The 20,194-nt window shown below is 42.4% G+C and overlaps 1 protein-coding gene across 10 annotated transcripts in view; it reads left to right on the top strand.

The window, feature by feature from the left end:
• The window catches only part of DPYS (dihydropyrimidinase), a 111,215-nt gene that overhangs the window by 61,559 nt on the left and 29,462 nt on the right, over positions 1 to 20,194 (top strand). For all 10 annotated transcript variants that reach the window (XM_051844759.2, XM_051844755.2, XM_051844758.2 and 7 more), the window contains exon 8: positions 11,994 to 12,201. In XM_051844759.2, the coding sequence (XP_051700719.1) occupies positions 11,994 to 12,201 (208 nt within the window). The remainder of the gene's footprint in view (positions 1 to 11,993; positions 12,202 to 20,194) is intronic.

The following is a 20,194-nucleotide window of genomic DNA, read 5'->3' as shown; positions in this document are numbered from 1 at the left end:
ATGAAACGCTGGAGTGTGCGGCTCCCGAACGGGATGACTAGCTGTCACCGAGTCCGCGTGCGGGTGGAAAGCAGATGATTACTCTCCCCATTCCAAGGGTTCTGGTCATCTTTGCAGTTAGGGAAGAGGGTAGTGAGCAGGGGATGGCCCGCGATGGTGGGCTGGAGAGGGCGTGGCAGCCTGGCATTTACGCACGGGACAACGCAGGGCAGGTTACGGGAGCTCTGTTGGTCTCCATTCCTCAAGGATTGTTGAGAGAGCAAATGGGGGCAACGCCACGGAAGCACTCAGAATACAGCAGGCGCTGGAGTTTGTGGGGATGGTCATTGGTGTTCTACTCCTACAACTTTTAGGACATGTTTTGACATTTGTGTTCTTTATTTTTTTTGTTTGTTTTATTTTTCTTTATCTCTCCTTCTTTTCTCTCTCCTTTTCTGTCCTTGCCCACCATTTTCTTCTTTATTTTGTGCCTCACTTGCCAAGTTTTAGGTCTTCTTATTACTCCCTCAAGGGAGTTGTGGGTAGGGTTGTTGCCTCCTTTTGTTTCATTTTGTTTTGCCACTGGAGACACTTAGATCTGGCAAAAGCGAACGCTTTTTGTAAAGGGCCAGAGAGTACCTTTTTTAGGCTTTGTGGATGTCTCTGTGCTACTGCTCAACTCTGCCACTGTCGCTCAAAAGCAGCCATGGCTAACACCTGAATGAGTAACTACGACTATGTTCCAATAAAACTTTATCTGCAAAGCCGGTTGTGGGCCACAGTTTGCCAACCCCTGGGTCAGAGAGTTGGAGGCTATAGGCTCCTGTCATAGTACAGTTCAGTTCCTGTCAGGCATCTTTTTTTTTTTTTTTAAGATTTATTAATTTATTTATTTGAAAGTCAGAGTTTCGCAGAGAGAGAGAGAGAGAGAGGTCTTCCATCCGCTGGTTCACCCTCCAATTGGCGACAATGGCCAGAGCTGCGCTGATCCGAAGACAGGAGCCAGGAGCTTCTTCCAGGTCTCCTACTTGTGTGCACAGGCCCAAGCACTTGGGCCATCTTCTACTGCTTTCCCAGGCCATAGCGGAGAGCTGGATCAGAAGAGGAGCAGCCGGGACTAGAACCGGCACCCATATGGGATGCTGGCACTGCAGGCGGCAGCTTTACCTGCTACGCCACAGCACCAGCCCCCATGACAGGCAGCTTGACATCAAGTTCACACCAGCACACTGAGGAAGACTTTGGGGTCTCAGTGGCTCTTGGTCCCTACTTTGGACACTGAGTCAAGATGTGACTGGGAAAGGTTACTTTGTGGTTCACAATTGAATACCATTGGAATTTAAAAGAATTTTGAACAGGCTCCATTTTGACAGCTGGATCATAAGAGGCTTCATCAATCCAAAACTGACTGCTGGTTTTGGAGCAGTCAGCATTAAGTGAAGCTTCCTGCCATGGCAGAAATATACCAGCATAGTGCTGACACCATGCATGCTGCCTCGTTATTGACTGCTTGTCTCAGGCCGCTTCCAAAAGAGCTGGTGGATCCTAACCTGAGGTGAAGATGAGCTGCTTGTCATCATTAAGAGGAAGCCTCAAAACCTAGTTTTGCATGTGCTTATTGTATCCTAGGTACTTGAACTACCTTCAGCTCAGTTTTCTCATCCATAAAATGGGATAGTAATAATATTGATATCCTATGCTTCCTGTGAAGGTTAAATAAGACAATCCTTTTAATACCTAACCCAGAGAAAGAGTGTAAGTACTTGTTATGAGAAGAAGATGGTTTTTGGCCACTGTGGAGTTTCTGACTGGCCCTTCAGTTGTGACTTGAGAATGGGAACATGCAGCATTATGTTTGCCTTGTCACCTTCTCAGGAGTGTGGGAGACCAGGTCTTCATTGCTAGGACTGCAGACTAAGAAGTCTCCTCTGACTTTTACAGGGTTATCTCTGTTCCTCTTTGTGGATTTTGCACAATTTAGCATCCTGGATGGCGTGGTTGTCTGGCCTGCGCATAGTCTTCTCGTCTCCCTTTCACTAACGTACCTTACTCAAGAAGTTATTTTCCAGTGTCAAACTACATCTCATCTGCCAGCATTTCTGCTTACGAACTCTTTTTATTCCCTTCGGTAGAGGTAGAAGGAAACTAGGTCATCATCTTCCCTTCAAAAAAAGAGCAAAGCTTAGAAGCCCTCAGACAGTTCTGTTATCCAACCTCTCTGTTCCACTCTGCTGGTGGAGAGCCCGCCTATCTTCTCTTCATATTCAGCCATTCCTTTTCTTCCAAAAATATAGTTAGAACTGAATGTGATAATAAGCACCTGGCCTGTTCTGCACTTTGGAAGGAATTTTGTGTGGATTTTGCCCAATGTAGTCCTACATAGAAAACTGACATCTTTTGGTCCTCAAGTTGTGCCACAGTCTGTCAAGCAATGTCATCTTGCCAAAAGAAAGTCAGCTCCCCAGGAAGAGTGACAGTAAAATGATAAGACCTAGTCTGCACACTCTGCAGTATGACAGGCCACTAGGCTTCCACAAGTTAATTATCATACTTTCCTATAAACACACAGCTCTTTAATATTCCTAGTACATACATCCTATTACTTGTATCACGCTAGCTTGGCTAATTTTCTTTCAGTTCCTATTACTTCAAGACATTAAATTATTTTTAGTTCCTCACTTTCTGAAAACTAGTGTATAGAGCAAACAATATTTATGTTAAGTAGTGATCCAGAAATTTGCTAATTACTTATTTTCAGATGAGCAAATATGTATATAGAATGCCTTCCATTTGCTCAGTGCTGTGTGAGGTGTGCAGGGGGGGTGAAGGACAAAGCGCCTACACCCAAGGTCAGTTTTCTAGTGTCTAAATCCAATTTATCTGACCATGACCTACGGCACACAGCTCCAAGGACAAAATAGCAGGGATACCTGATCAGTTGATTCCTTTAAGTCAATGTTTGGGCAGTATTTTTATAAACCTGCATTAAACATTTTGTCATCCATTGAGCAGCACTACAGTTCCAAGTTATTGTCCAATTTAGATTTAATAACATGGCCAAAGCAATTCCCATTTTCTCTTCTGTGGGAGGCGGGAGTAGAAGTCTGAACAGAGGCTGGAAGATTGATGGGTGCAGTAAGCAGCAACTTTGCTTAATAATGACAATGTACTTGAAGTAGCACCATTTAGCATTGCCAGAGATGTGGCTGCTTTGCTCCCCATTTATATAACTTGTCACGTCCAAGAAATTGACAGAAGAGGTAGTTTGAAATAGACAGTTGGAACACATGTCAAAAAATATCTTCTCTCATGATCACATTGAAAATGGCTGGTCAATTTCAGCTCAAGAACTCTTTAATGGTATCCTAAATGCTTTGCTGCCAAACAGAAAACAAACTAAGAAACATTAGAAACTGTGGAACACACTGCTTCTCATTTGTTTCCTGGTGAATGATGTTGACATTGACCAGATGCTTTCCAGGTGGTTTTCCAGAAAGCATTTAAGGGGCAGGGTTATCTAATGGTAAAGAGCCCAACCTCTGAAGCCAGAGGCCCAAGTTCACCCCATAACTCAGGGTTTCATAACATGGGCCAAGTTATTCATCTTTTCTGTGCCTCATCATCCTCTGTCACATGGGAATAATAAAAAGATTCAAAAGATTTAACCATTAACCAGCACTGTTTCATGTTGAATATGCAGGCATCATGTAACATAATAGAGAGAAACAAGATATATTTTCCAAGATGCCACTAATAACCTTGACATAATTCTATTAACTTTTTCTTGGTTCTCATAGCAACCTGGTAAAAATCCATCTGTGTCAAGGACAAAGTAACTATGTTGGAGAGAATACACTAAAATACCAGAGAAAGTCATGTCTCTGGGAATCGGGAAGATCTGAATTGCTCTAAAGAATTCTCTTCTTCTCTACAAAATTCCCTCTGAATGCACATGGCCAGTGTGCAGTCTCCTGCAGGCTTTGCTTTGGTAATTTTCTCATCTAGAAGCACAGTGGCTCGTTGGTAGAAAACTATTTGCAAAAGGGGCAGAATGTTTTCCTGCAGCTGTGATGTGAGTGGTATCCAAGTTATTGACTAAGTCAGAAAATAGCTCTGTGTTATCTTCTGAGCTTCAGCCTGGGAGCTGTATATACTGGAAGTGACACTCAGTAAGGCCACCTTGACACCCTCTGCAGGGAGACGTGCCTGTTTGATACAGACTCCGATTGAGCTTGACAAAGAGCAACTTTTCCCCGGGGCAGGGTGACCAGGAGAACACACTTCCTGTGAATCTGCTAATGAAGAGTCAACAGCCCTGGCCTCCAGCCCCAGCCCTGGATGGAAAGCCTTTAATCATCCTGGATCCTTCCTGTCTGGGGCAGCCACCATCCTGGCTGTCTGCTCAGTAATGAGAGAAAGTTTCTCCCAGAAAAGCCATTTTCTTGAGCTGATTTGCATATTGCTACAGTTGAAAAATGTTTGATAATGATTCTCACCTGCTTTTGAATGGAATGAGGGCATTGACCCGTGTTTGCATTTGTTCTGCAAGAAAATTTGGTTGAAAATAGCCTTTTGGTTCTGTGTTTTTGAACTCTGCCTCAGAGATATCCCTGGGCTCTTCATTAACGTCTCTATCAGCCAGAGTTGAATGGTAAACCAGAGTAACCAACTTGTGCTCACTTCAGTACCAACTCCATGGGAAGGCCATGGGGAGTTCAGAGACCAAAGGCGCAATCACTGCTCCGGCTTCCAAAGAACAGAGCCTAGAGCAGTCTCGGGCACTTGTAACAGGAATTAGTCCATGTCCAGGGATGTGACTTTTGGACATGTTCAATTCTTTTTGACCCTCTGCCAAAAATCCTAACTCCTGAGAGAGTGCAATTGTACACCTCTTGATTAGGGAAGCAGAGGATACCATGCCTAACAGTCTTGCCAGTTTATCAAGTCTTGCCAGAGTATCTACAATGGGGAGAACATTTCTTAAAGCAAACTTGAAATATCAGAAAGACACCAGAAAGAGGGTAAATAGATGCCTAAGGACCAAACAACAGCTTTTGCTACCCTGCGTGTCTCAGGATGGGATGGAATGTCACTTAGGAGCTGAAGTATGCTGCAAAGATACATAGCCATTGCCCAGTGATCTGTACTGATGCACTACTCCTTTGGTTAAATCTCCCTGTAAGGTGTCGGGCGTGCAACAAATCTTCCCAGGCAGACGAATCAATTAATGCACAGGCTTTTATTGGGGTTCCGCTCCCGGGCGAGGTTCCCCGGCCCCAACAGAGCAACAGAGCAGGGGCCCGGGAAGTCACGCGTCAGAGATTGGGAGAGCTCCTTTTATAGATTCAGGGCATGGGGGTTAAAGGTTGAGGCAGGTCTGATCTTCATTGGTTGACCTTTAGGCACCCGCGGGGACCTTGACAAGGACTTTCTTCCCCGGAAGTAGGCCTCTCCATTCCCGGAAGTGTAGGCCTTCCCTCCTTGCAGATCCCAAAGCTACCACTCCCTTTTTGTCAGAGCCTGGGCATGCAAGCTCTTGCTTTCTTCCAAAATGGTCTCCCAGGGTTCAAAGCACTGTCTGCTTACCAGATGACAAGAGGCCCCCAGGTGGCTCTCAGGGAAGGCTATGAGCCTGACTTTGGGCTTTACATCTGGACCTGGACTGTATCAGAGAGGCTTCTTGAGCCACTTATGAAAGCCTATGAGATATTTCATTATAATGACAAAAAAAAGGGGGGGGGGCACAGGGAGAGTTTTGAGAAGGATGAGTCTGTTCCTGGCTGCTCTGTTTGTATGACGTTGACCCTAGAAGGAAGTCAAGAGAACATGCTAACTGCTCACCCCTGTCCCGGGCCTCTTATAGGGACAATGCCATGGAGGGGATAGTCAGCTGCTTAGTATCTATATTTCATTCAACAAAGGCCCAAAATGTGTACTTTCGAGATTATTATAAAAAATTAAGAGTGGACAAAGAATTTCTGGTGGCAGGGGTGGGATGATGGGGTCCAGGCTGAGAGGTTACACAGCTAGGACCAATGTCCCAGGCAAGATAACTGGGCAGTAAACAGCTATGATGCTGCCTGTCCACATAGACACCCTGGACTACTGCTAGAACCTCTGTCATAGCTGGCCCTCAACACAGGATTTACCCATCTCCACCCGCATCGACATGTTTTCCTGTAGCATCTGCTTCTGCTTCCCAAGTCACCAGCTTGCCATGCAAAGTCTGATGCTTAGACACCAATTTAGAGGAGCCCAGATCATATGCCAAGGTCCAGCTACAAAGGAAGTTGGGAAGACATGTTCTTGACTTCGTCCTTGGCAAGAATTCCCAAGAGGAAGTCCGTTCAATGCAATAACAGCTGTCCTTGAAAAAGCATGTGACTTTGAATTTATATGCATTCCGTTAATGGGCCGCATCACTCATACTGTACTATGAATGAATAGACTGTAAATAATGCTTTGTAATTTTATGTTTCAAAATATCTCTTAACTAAATATTGAAAATGGGCCACAATTTTTTTAACCTTCTTATGTCAGGGTTACAAATAGGAGGGTACTTCAAAATGTTCATGGCAAAATGGAATTCAAAGATAATGTGCATTTTCCATGAACCTTTTGAAAATCCCTTATAGAACAGTATTTTTGGAAGATTTATTTATTTGAAAGACAGAGATACAGAGAGAAGGAGAGATAGATCTCCCATCCACTGGTTCACTCCTCAAAAGGTTGCAAAGATAGGAGCTGAGCCAGGCTAAAGGCAGCAGCCAGGAGCCAAAAAATTCATCCAGTTCTCCCATGTGAATTCAGGGGCCCAAGGACTTAGGCCATTTTGTGTTACTTTCCCAAGCATGTTAGCAGGAAGCCGGATCAGAAGTGGAATAGCCAGGATTTGAACTGGTGCTCATATGGGATGCTGGCATTGCAGGTGGCAGCTTACTCTGCTGCACCACAATGCTGACCCCATTCTCTGTCTTAAAATGCACATCCATTAAGAAGGAGCCTTGTGAAGAGATCCTGACAGTAATGCAGGCACTGCAAAACAACGGAAGAAAAGCTCCCTCCGTGTCAGCCTGGGTCATTGTCTGGCCTGCCAGGGATCAGGATCTCTGAGCAGAGTTTTAGGGAAAGGAGGGAGCAGAGGTGAGCAGGCTTTCAAGGTGAAAAGAACTGGGAAGTGAGAAAGCACCTAAGAGGTGGAGAATTAGGCATTGGCTGGAAGGAGAAAGTTGGCTGATGAATAACACCCTGTCAGATACCTTCCAATGTGAAAGTGGGAGCACATTCTTTTTGCTGCTGGTGATAATGCCTAGAATTTACATTTTGTGTTAATTTGACTTCATTTACATAACACCTTATTCTAAAGAATCTCTTAGATGTTGCCTAATTGTCCTCTTTCCCTTCCTCACCCCAAGGCTGAGAAAGTCAAAGTAATGACCTGTATGTGGCATGAGGCAGAGAAATGTGATTTGGTATTTTACTGTCAACCTCATTTTAAGTTTATCAATAGTAGAAGTAGTGTAACAAGAACGCTGAAGGTACATGGACTCTCCCGTAGTCATTTTTCCCTAGATCACGAAAAACTGTCTTTTCCTTTTGTTTGTGTCCACATGTATATGTGTTTTCCATGTAGACATTGTGAACACACTCTCTATAAACTGTTTTTCCACTTAATGTTACATCATTATTGGGGTTTTTGCTTCTAGGTTATTCTTTTTTAAAAAAAATTTATAGGGACTGGCATTGTAGTATAGCAGATTAAGTTGTCACTTGCAACAACAGTATTTCATAACAGAGTGCCACTGATTGCTCCACTTCCAGTTCAGCTCCCTGTCACCCATCTGGGGCACAAGATGGCGTCCCTGGCTCCTGGTTTAAGTCTGGCCCAGCCTCAGCCATTACAGCCATTTGAAGAGTGAACTAGCAGATGAGATCTCTCTCTCCACCACCCCCACCCCACTCCATCCCTCTGACTTTCAATTAAATTAATAAATCCTTAAAAAACTTTTTTTTTCTTTTTATTTGAAAAATGGAGGGGAATCTGGAGACAGAGAAAGATCTATTCATTGACACACTCCTCAAATGCCTGCAACAGCCAGGGTTGCACCAGACTGAAGCCAGGATCCCAAACTCGATCTGGGTCTCCCATGTGGATGACAGGGACTCAAGTACTTGAACTATAACCTGCTGCCTCCAAGGGCATGCATTAACAGGAAGCTGGAACCAGAAGCAGAGCAAGGACTCAAACCCAAGCACTCTGTAAAAGGGGTACAGGGATTCCAAACTTTCTTAACTTCTATGCCAAATACCCACCTCTGTAGAGTTCTTTATTCCAGCCTTTTGTAAATGCCTTCCATTGAATAGTCATTAGAATATTGTCATGCTTCAGTTTTCAATAATTTAGGCAACATTGTAATTACAATCTCTGAGTATAAAGCTTATTTCTTCTCTTAGATTCTGTTCCTAATAGCTTCGGTAACTCTTAGAATTTCCCTTTTCCTCCTACCATTCTTACACTTCAAATAAAATTTCCACATGAATTTTTAAATTCACATTAGAGAAGCAATCTCATAAAATGTTTGCTTGAATGTTTATCATAGTTAGGTTCATGATTGTCAAAAACCGGAAATAGTACAAATGCCCTTTAGGGGATAAATGGATGACACACTGTGGTACATTCACATAGTGGAAAACTACTCAGCAACAAACAAGAACAAACTGTTGATATACAAGGCAACTTGGATGAACCTCAAAGGAATCATGCAGAGTGAAAGAACACAGTCTCCTTGTTCCATTTGTGTGATATTCTTGAAAGGGGAAAACTACAGTGAAGGAGAACAGATCAGTGGTTGCCCAGAAGTAAGAAATGGGGGTATGGTATGACTACAAAGGAAGAATATGAGAATTTTTAAAATGTCTAAATTATTTTTTTATTTACTTGAGAGAGAGAGAGAGAGAGGGAGACAGAGAGCGAGCAAGTTCCCACTCACTGGTTTACTCCCCAGGTGGCCACAGAGGCTGCAGCTAGGATTGAACCAAAACTGAGAGCCAGGAACTCAACCTGTATTGCCCATGTGAATGTCAGGCACCCAATTACTTGAGCCATCACCTCTGCTTCCCAGGGTCTGCTTTAGCAGGAAGCTGGAGTCATAAGCTGGAGCCAGGAATCAAACCCAAGCACAGCAGTGTGGGACACAGGCGTCATAACTGCTAGACTGACACTGGCTCCCTGTGTGTGAGTTTGGGGAGCTGATGGAACTGCTGTATGTCCTACTTGTTGCAATGGTGACACTAATCTGTATATATGTCAAAATTCATAGAACTGTATACAAAAAGGTCATTTTATTGTGAATTTTAAAAAAAATATGAAAAGATCTCCGTTTTATCCAACTGGTCATTTGTCTTTTGACTATTTAATGCCTGTAAAATACTGTCTACCTGGGAAATGTTATAAAGATGGAATAAAATGCTATAAATTGTCTTGTCTCTTGGCATACTGGAGCTCCTCCTTTTCTTTTCCCTGGTGGGCATTTCTCAGTGGGAACAGATCTTTTTTATTTTTATTATGTCTGTGCTTTTTAAAAATACCTATGTGGTTGTTGGGGACCAGACTGGAGCAACTGAGGGCTTCAAGCAGGAAAGTGCCATGATCTGATTTTCCTTTTTGAAGTATTGTTTAAGCAGCTTTGTTGAGGGTGTAGAAGGGTAAAAGCGGGAACAGAAACACCAGGAATAGGTCTTTGATTGTCCAGATGAGAGGTGACAGTGCTGTGGCTATGGGTGAGAGCAGCCGAGAGGGAGAGGAGTGGGCAGGTTTGGGACTCATTTGGGGAGAGAAAGAGTCCGTGAGCTTGATGATGGTTTGAGGGGTGAGGAAGGGTAGATGGTGGCGTCATTTACAGAGATGAGACACCCAGGGAGGAGAAAACTGGAGTGAGTGAGTTGTAGCAGGAGTTGCAAGTCAAGCCTTCCGTGTGAGGCACAGAAACAAAAGAGGCAACTGGATACAAGAGTCTGGAACCAAGGACCAGACCAGTGTTTCCTTGTCCACTTTTAGGACTGTATCACACAACAGCTCTTCCAGACTGGGGTTCGAGGTGCTCTGAGTTGTTTTACTTTGGGGTAGTAGAATACTTCTATTTAATCCTTTCCTGAGAGGAATTGTAGAACCTTCCACCAGAATGCAAGTCATGCTCATATTATTCACAGACACTAGATTTTCTTTTCTATTTAATGTGATTTAAGGATAGGGGGCACCCAGCATTTCTAAATATCCATTGCCAGAAGTTATCAACCACATTAAGTAGGATAGAATACTATTAATAAGCCATTGAGATAAAGCTATCCCACTATAGGTGTCTATCCACTAGAAATTAAATCAGTATGTCAAAGAGATATCTTTGCTCCTGTGTTCATTGTAGCATTATTCACAATAACCAAGATACAGAATCAGTCTAAATGACTCTCAGTGGATGAATGGGGGCGGGGGAAATGTGGCACATACATACAGTAGAATACTACTGAGCCTTAAAAGAGAAGGAAATCCTGTCATTTATGATACTATAGATGAATCTGGAGGACATTATGTTAGATTAAGTAATCCAGGTACAGAAAGACAAATACCTAATGATCTTGTGAAACCTAAAAAAAAAAAGAACTCATTGAAGTAGAGAGTAGAATGGTAGTGACTGGGGCTGAGGTAGGTGGGCACATTGGGGAGATGTTGGTTAAAAGATAAAAAATTACAGTTATATAAGAATAGATCCAGGAAGCAAGAGTTCTGTATGATATGAATATTTAAGTTTATAATATATTGCATTCTTTAAAATGCTGAGAGTGGATAGAAAGTGTTCCCACTGAAAAAATGAAACGATAACTGCGTGAGAGAATGCAGGTGTCAATTAGCAAGAATTAGTCATTCCACAATGCATTTGTGCTTCAGAATATCTTATTAGATACAATAAATGCATCAAATTGGATCTTTCCAGGAAAAAACAAATACAAATAAGTTGATGATTATGTAAGTACATGGCATAGGGTATAGTTAGTAAGAGATTGTATTATTATTATTATTATTTTTTTTTGACAGGCAGAGTTAGACAGTGAGAGAGAGAGACAGAGAGAAAGGTCTTCCTTCCATTGGTTCACCCCCCCAAATAGCCACCATGGCCGGTGCTGCACTGATCCGAAGTCAGGAGCCAGGTGCTTCCTCCTGGTCTCCCATGTAGGGCCCAAGCACTTGGGCCATCCTCCACTGCCTTCCCCAGGCCATAGCAGAGAGCTGGACTGGAAGAGGAGCAACTGGGACAGAATCCGGTGCCCCAACCAGGACTAGAACCCGGGGTGCTGGCACCGCAGGCGGAGTATTAGCCAAATAAGCTGCGGCACTGGCCAAGAGATTGTATTATAACAATTGCGCTCATATTTTCTGCTTTGCCCCAGACAAGGGGAACTATTCAAGATGCACTTTCTCTTGATAACTACCAGGTGTAACTTGAGAACTATCCAGTGATGACTGTTTCTGGGAAGGCAGGGGCAAGAATGGGATTTGGGAAGAGAGGGTTAGAGGAAATCTCACTGCAGCTGGAAAAAGTTGAAGTCTTGTGGCTGGATGCTAGGTCAGTGTGTTCATCAGATTCACCTGTTTAGAAAGTTTCATAATTTAAATGTAAAAACAATATGTTGTTCTTTAATGTGTAAATAAAAATTAATTTGGAAATCCAAACATGAAAGACGATGCCTTTTCCCCATTTGCTCCTTCCTCATTAATCAGCTTAAAGAGTGATCACTTGGGTTTTTCCGTCAGAAAATAGAATTACTGTGTAATGAAATGTTAATGCAGTGTTCTATTCTTGAAGTCACTTGCTACAGTGATGAAGCTATGGCCTAATAGACTTGCTAAATTTTCTTCTAAGTCATTCCTTTTTGAATATTTTATATTCATCAAGTGAGCAGATGATGACCCGGGATTTTTTTTTTTTTTTTTTTTTTTTTTTTTGTCTTTACAAACACAGAACCATCTCAGCAAAAACTCATCATCAAGCTGTCAACTTCAACATCTTCGAGGGCATGGTTTGCCATGGCGTGCCGCTTGTGACTATTTCAAGAGGCAAAGTGGTGTACGAAGCTGGAGTCTTCAACATCGCGGCAGGAGATGGGAAGTTTATTCCTCGCAAGCCCTTTGCAGAATATATTTACAAACGAATCAAGCAGAGAGACCAGGTGAGTCATACCGTGGTGGGCTGTCACCATGATCTGTACCGTCACCCACTGCTTGATGTCTGGCTGGTGCTGGTGGCGGTCAGTCATATACACATGGATGTGTATTTAGTATACTTAGTATATTCCTGGATGTCAACAATAATATGTGAAAAGTTACAGGCAGGTGCAAATTTTCAGCGAACTCACTGGGGGGATGTATTTCCCTTTACAGAAGGGTGTGTCTATCCAGGGTTTCCTCCAGGTAAGGCCTTGGGCACGTTTTGGCAGTTGTGTCTGAGAGGGGGACATTCAGATGGATAAGGCAGACAGGTTTTATTAGGGAAACACCTGTGAGAGGAAATGCAATGCAAGGGAGCCAGGAAAGGCTGGGAGTCTTGAAAGATGATTCAGGTCTGACCCAGAGGGAAAAGCAAATGGGGCAGGAGCATTGCAATGCCGCCACACCATCTAAGAGCGTCAGCAAGGCCTCCAGGAGCCCTCGAGCCAAATCCTGGGTCTCCCAGCTGCAGGCAGCACCCATTTCACTGGCTGTGAGCCCCCGTGGGGGGTGGAGGTTGAGGGGACGAGGAGGAGGCATGACTGCAATGCGAGCCATGATGGAGTTTAGAACTCAGCCTCTACCCCTGATAGAATTGAGTCCTCTGTTGTTGAAGTTCTGCAGATCCCGTTCTGACCAGACCATGTGGTGGTTGGGGTCAGGCAGATCCATGTATGCGTTTCACCTTGCCTTTCCACCTCCTAACTGGTGATCAGGAACAACTGCTGCTATCATTTTTAGGCCTCTCCTCCATCGGAAAATGAAAACATTTCCTCTCTAACAAATTGTGACACTCAAGTAAGACTTTTTTGCTTTAAATGTAAGCACATAGTAGAAGGTTGATGAGCATTAGTCCTCCCTCTTCGCTTACCCTTTCAAAGGCTCCAGTCTTTTTAATAATTGTATGTTATAAGAGGTATCTGCTTTTATTATATCTTGAGCTTTCATACTTATTTTACACAGTTTTTTTTTCTTTATTTAAAGGCAGAGTTAAAGAAAGAGGGAGAGACAGAGAGATCTTTCATCCACTGGTTCACTCCTCGAATGGCTACAACAGCTGGGGCTGGGCCAGGTAGAAGCCAAGAGCCTGGAACTCCATCTGGCTCTCCCACATGGGCACAGGAGCCCAAACTCTTGGATCATCTGCTGCTGCCTTCCCAGGCACGTTAGCAGGAAGCTGGATCAGAAGTGGAGCAGCTGGGACTCCAACCAGTGCATGGCATTACAAGCGGTGACTTGGCCAGCTGTGCCCGTACACTAACATTGGAAAATTTCAGATTTATCAAGATATATACGTCTGGATTTGGGATGCCCCGAATCCCACATAGCTGGGACAGGCTAGGGCCAGACGGCAGGGCCTGGAGAGAAGTTCTCTGCTTTTCTCCCAGCAGGCTTCACTCATCTGTGTTCCAAGCCTGGCCAGGTAGACTTTGCAACCCTTGGAAAGCTTTCTTTTTTCCAGTTTTCAAGCATACATTTTCTTTTTCAAAGTTCTCTGGCTTTTTTTTTTTTTTTGATTCATTTTGTTTAGATCTTGTAGTCTCTTTGATTTCTCCTCTAATGTGTTGTGAAAATTTTTTAACTCGTGGATATTCGGAATCCATTACACAAGATTCCGTTTTTTTAACACTTGCTAAGGTTTTGATTGCATAAACAAATGCTCTAAGATGCTATGAATTCTCAAGAAGATGTTACAATTCTTTATATACTGCACTTCAGTAATAGCAGCTGATGTTTAAAGTCAAAGTTCATTTTGCCATGGGGTTAATTTATAAATGTTGATAGTGACAGTGACAAGAGTCCCAGGTGTTTCTGGACACGTGTATGGTAAGCAATAGCAGCACTAACATTCAGTGACTGATCACTGCTCACAGAATGCGAGTCTCCTTGCTAAGATCTCTGTCACTGCAGCACCCTGTGGGAGAGAGGTGTTATTTCCCTCATTTAAAAGATTAGGGAACTGGGGCTGGCGCCATGGCGCAGTAGGTTAATCATCCACCTGTGGTGCTGGCATGGGTGCTGGTTCTAGTCCCGGCTGCTCCTCTTCCAGTCCAGCTCTCTGCTGTGGCTTGGGATAGCAGTGGAAGATGGCCCAAGTCCTTGGGCCCCTGCACCCAAGCAGGAGACCAGGAAGAAGCTCCTGGCTCCTGGCTTCAGATCAGCCCAGCTCTGGCCGTTGTGGTCATTTGGGGAGTGAACCAGCGGAAGGAAGACCTTTTTGTCTGTCTCTTCTCACTGTCTGTAACTCTACCTCTCAAATAAATAAATAAAATCTTAATAAATAAGTAAATGATTAGGGAACTAAAGCTTTAAAGGATTAAACATCTTGCCTAAGTCACATAGCTAATATATGGCAGATCCAGAACATAAACCCTGGTTATCTGACTGCAAAATATTTCATCAATAAACTATATGTACTGTAAACTATAGAGGCTGAGTTAAATGAGGTAATGAGAGGTTTAGGTTTGGAAAAGAATCTCCCAAAAATTACATTTGGGACCAGCGTTGTAGTGTAGATGGCAAAGCTGCCATCTGCAACACCAGCATCCCATATGTGCTCCAGTTCAAGCCCCAGCTGCTCCACTTCTGATCCAGCTCCCTGCTGATGTGCCTGGGAAAGCAGTAGAAGATGGCCCAAGTGTTTGTGCCCTTGCCACCTACATGGGGGACCCGGATGAAGCTCCTGGCTCCTGGCTGTGGCTGTGGCTGTGGCCTGGTCCAGCACTAGCTGTTTTGGCCATCTGGGAAGTGAAGTAGCAGATAGAAGATCTCTCTGTCTCTCTGACTTTCAAGTAAATAAATAAATCCTTAAAAAAAACTAATCTGAATTAGAGGCATAGTAGTAATAGATGGATGGAACAGAGGGTGAGTTTAGGAATTGCTACAAGGTAGACTCAGTAGAACTCGGGAACAGATAATGTGATGCTTATGGTAGGCCCAAGGCCAAGCTACCGTGGGTAATCAGTTCCAGTTACTCACCTGCAGGGGTGCTAGATTAATATGGAACACTTGGCAGACTGTACTGTTTTTTGTCTTTTTATTATAAAATATTTCACAAAATATATAAAAGTACAAAGAATTCAATGAGCACACAGAATTGACAAATTTTAATATTTTATCATATTCATTTCTCATGTAAAAATTATATGTATATATATATACACACATACATACTGTTTTTTAAAGCACATAACATGGAATTCATGGCAAAAACCATAAAATGAACAAATAAGGGTATATTATTTTGTAAGAGTATAATTCAGTGATGATAAGATTTTATATACTTAATGATATTGCATCTAAACTTTTTTATTATATGTATAAACTTCCATATATAATAAGAGAAAACATGATATTTGTCTTTTTTTGTCTGACTTTTTTTACTTAGCATAACGATCTCCCATTCCATCCGTTTTGTTGCAGATGTCAGGATTCCATTCTTTATTGTGGCCGAGTAATATTATGTACAAATACTGCACATTCTTCATTCAGACATCCACTGATGGGTATCTAGGTGGATTCCTTATCTTTGCCGTTATGAATACTGCTGCAGTAAACGTGGAGTGCACATTTCTCTTTCATACCCTGACTTCATTTGCTTTGGATATAGTCCCATAAGTGGGATAGCTGGATCTATTTTTAGCTGAGGAATCACCATGCTGTTTTCCATAAGGCTATACTAATTTGCATTTCTATCAACAGTGTAACAGCATTTCCTTTTCTCCACAACTTTGCCAGCATTCACTCTATTTGGGGCAAATGATATTAAATGGGTGGCTTTGCCCTTGTCTTTCTCCTATAGGGAAAATTTGGGGAACAACAGAGTTCACCAACTGACTCCTTTCATCCATTATCCTTTACAAATTACATTGTATTTTATTGTCAGAATTAATTTCAACTTAATATTTTATGAGTTGACTATCAATTTTGGGAATTAATTTAGTTCCTTAGTATTTTCTTTTAATATCAACTTTTTAGGCACTCTAGCACAGTATTATTTTTGAAATAACGACAAGTAACAGTTATCATTGTTATCAGCGTGAGCACTTACTATCTGCCAGGGACTGTATTAGGCCATCTATACTCATTGTTTTATGTACTCCTCACCAGCCTTGTGGTAGATATTGTCACTCCCATTTTACAGAGTAGAAAGCTGAGTCTCAACAAAGTTAAGTAACTTTCTCTGGGCCAAGCAGTAAGTAAACATAACAGCCAAAATCTGTGCTAAAGTCTTTCTGATCTCTTTGTACCATGAGATCTCTGTAGAGATAAGAGAGGAAAATGGTCATGACACCTAAATCATGAAAATGCTTATTTTTAAAAAGTGATCAAAAAATCAAATGTGGAAAGTGAAATGAGGTTTGGGAATTATCTAGAGATGTTTCCAACCCATTAAGCAAAGATAATTTATAGAATAAAATAGATAAATAAAAAGAATAAAATAAAAATATCACACTCAAGAAAAGTTAACGGGAACTCTGGACTTTCAATTCACATGAGGTGATCAGAGCTCTTGCTTTGGTTGTCATTTTAAACACATTCCTCTGCGAGTGGGAATAAGAGTTTAAGGCATCAAGAATGGCCAGCAATGTTTTTCCTACTTCTCTGTTATCTTCCCAGAAAATGAATCAGTACCCATTCTGGATTCTCAAAGCACAGATCACAGAGTCACACTGGCATTCCCCAATTTAGCTTGTTCCTGCTGGAGTGTAATTCACCCAGGACAGCATTTTACTCTTTCCATGATGGCGTTTGCTACATGGCAGGCATTTTAAGTTAATAAATTGCCAGCAGGAGACCAAAGGCTATAGCTTCTGATTTACATAGAAAGACATTTTAAAAATTTACCCAAAAGATCACCCTCTGCCCCATCCCAATAGCTGGATTATCTGTGAGCTTCAATCTTGTCCATGATTTTATCACATAATAAAATTTGTCAGCAACTGCAGCTATCACGATTATTGGATGTTGTTAGGAATTTCAAAGGAAAGAAAAGACATTTTTATCCCATTAGACATTTTTGAGGAGTTTGTAATTAATTTATTTAAAAATTTAGGCAGCTGATCCTTAAGGAAAAGATTTTAAATCAGATGATGAGATATCACACTTTATTTGATAGATGTAATACAAAATAACTTATTCAACTTTGTATAAAACATCTCTTAAGGAAGAACGTTGGGGAAAAGGAAAGAAATAAAAGGGGAAAAAGGCAATAGCAACTCAGATGTTCAAGAGAATGCCGAAAGAGCAAAATTCCATATGATTAATTTCTTACTAAAAAATACACATAGCTCTTTAATTCAAATAGATTTACATTTATGTAATTTTTGTGTGTGTACAGTATTATAATTTCCACCAAAAATTGAAAAAATGGACATCCTTTAAGTTATTCTTTAAGTCATCTCTTTTTTTTCTTTTTCCAGTAATAAGCAATCCTTATTGCTTATTACTGTTGCATTTTATAAAGAAACAGGAATAGCATCGTGGAGTACCGTTTGGTTTCAGAATCCTGCTGCCAGAGCTTTTACTTTGGGTAGAATCTTTGACGTGATCAGCATAAATTGCCTTGAAGAAAAGATACAGTTGAGTGCAGAGTGGATCTTGTCCTTGCAATGGGTATTTTCCATCTCTCAACTAAGTATATCAATGTCTTTCTCAAGGTGGTAGTGCAGAGAAGGTAATTTGAGACATGTCATCAACTGCCATAGAGCCCCAATTTCCTCAGTTTGTTTGCTGGTAATAATAAAAGGTGACACGCAGTTGTATGCCACAGCTGGCTCCTTTGAGCTCACAAAAGGCACTTCTGTGCATCTCTGCTCAACTCCTTGTTCAGGGGTGTCACCTATGCAGCTTGTGGCCTGACCCAGCAGGAGTATTAGGCCAGGGATATCAATTAGGGTTTTAACAGAGGCGAGGAAAAGGGAGGGTACATCTGGCCGTTCCTATTTGCCAGCACATCACTGCACTAAGGACACATTCTAAATACTCTGTGTGCGCTTTATCTAATCATTCAACAATAGTCCAGTCAATGTGTATTGAACACCAATTATATGCTAAGAACAGCTTAATTCTTACAACAACCCTCAGGGGTAAATAGTGCTATTCCTAGTTTATAGATGAAGAAATCGAGGCTCCAGCCCAGACGTCACAGAGTTACTAAGTTGGAACTCAGACCCAGGTGTGCCTGCCTCAGAGTGACTCCTTTAACCTCTGTCACTGTAACACCTTATTCACAAAGCTTAATCTCTGCTCTCATACACAGCCACCGTCCACTGTCCTTGGCATATCACTACCCCTAGTCTCTCTTCAGCGCAGGGTTCATTTGCCCTTGGACTGGCAAACTTCACAAATGATCCTGTCCTGAAATAGGAGGGCCCCACTTTGTTGTGTTGTCCTGGAGAAACATCACAGGAGGTGTTCACAGGAGGCTAGTAGGAAGTTCTCAGGACACCCACATTTTCACTGTTGTCCATCACTTCTCTTGAACCCAGGGGCTGTTCATGTTTCAGTGGTTCACAGAGCCGGGGATCGGTCAGTTCTGTGTAAACTCCGCAGGCTGGAAATGGACTTCATTCTCAGAGAGTCACTGCTCACTTGAAGTATTTGTGGTCTGGTCAATGTTTGCTGCTCTATTTCTACGTTCTGTTGTCTTTACTGATATTTTAGTATCTCAGCCACCATGGGCAGCCTGGGGGTCTGAGGATTCTTCTCTAATTGTCTTGCTAGTCTCAGAAAATCTAGCATCTCCAGCCCTCCATTCTCTGCAAACAATGCAGCTCAATTTTCTATCAACTTATTACCTCTTCTTTCCCCGATCAGCTACCAAAACAGCATTTCTGCAATTATGAAAGTGTAATGATGATTATAATGAAATTGATTCATCGTACAGCATGTGACATTATTCTCACTTTGCCTTTCTATTAACTCATCACAATGTCAGACATTGTTAGATGCCATGAACTCAAATTGAACTCTTCATCTACTGAAGTGAAGCATCAGTGTCCTGTGAGCTGAGGCATATTTAGAACAGGACTTAGAAGACACTTAGAATAGGACGTGGAACAGTCACTCACATAATTTTGCCCTTGGGCCATTTTGTTAGGATGTGAGACCCTCAAGATGGGAGGAATTGCTGTCCTAGTGTGATCACTAAATGCTGACCAGCATGTAATGGGGCGGGGGGTGGGGGGGGTGGGGGGAGATACTGTAACTCCATCAGCCTCCTAGAGGAGTGTCCTTAGGATGTTAGTCTCTTGAGATGCTTCTTAAGAAAGTTGTCAAATAATTTTAGTGAGTTACCCTCAGATGACTCAATTGTCCAGTATCATTTAAGAAGTTCCAAAAGTCCTCCAGTCAAGGAATCTTCATTTAACACACATCTGCTGGGCATTAGGCATGCGTCTAGGTGCTGGAGACTCGGGCATCTCTGATCTCACAGAGCTGACATGCAGTCACATACCACATCACAATGTTTTAGACAATGATGGGTCACATGGCCCACATGGTCCCATGCAATTATATCGTCTAGCAACACTGTACACATCTTAGCTTGTACATATGCACTTTACTGTTTGTACAATGATGAGCTCACCTCGCAATGTATTTCTCAGAACATAACCTTGATCTTAACTGACATACAACTGTACTTGTTTCCACTGTGGTTCATGGATCTTAAGTTCTAGTTACATATATTTTAAAGATTTATTTATTTATCAGAAAGTCAGAGTTACAGAGGGAGAGGGAGAGACAGAGATCTTCCATCCACTCTTCACTCCCCAGATGGCCACAACAGTCAGCACTAGGTCAGGCTGAAGTCAGGAGCTTCTACTGGGTCTCCCACATGAGTGGCAGGGGCCCAGATGCATGGGCCATCCTCTGCTGCTTTTTGCAGGCCATCAGCTGGGAGCAGGATCGGAAGCGGAGCAGCTGGACTTGAAACAGGGCCCATATGGGATG

Source organism: Oryctolagus cuniculus, chromosome 6 (genome assembly GCF_964237555.1).
Source record: "Oryctolagus cuniculus chromosome 6, mOryCun1.1, whole genome shotgun sequence".
Taxonomy (NCBI): domain Eukaryota; kingdom Metazoa; phylum Chordata; class Mammalia; order Lagomorpha; family Leporidae; genus Oryctolagus; species Oryctolagus cuniculus.
The sequence above is the reverse complement of the archived record's forward strand: the minus strand, read 5'-3'. Positions and strand labels throughout refer to the sequence as shown.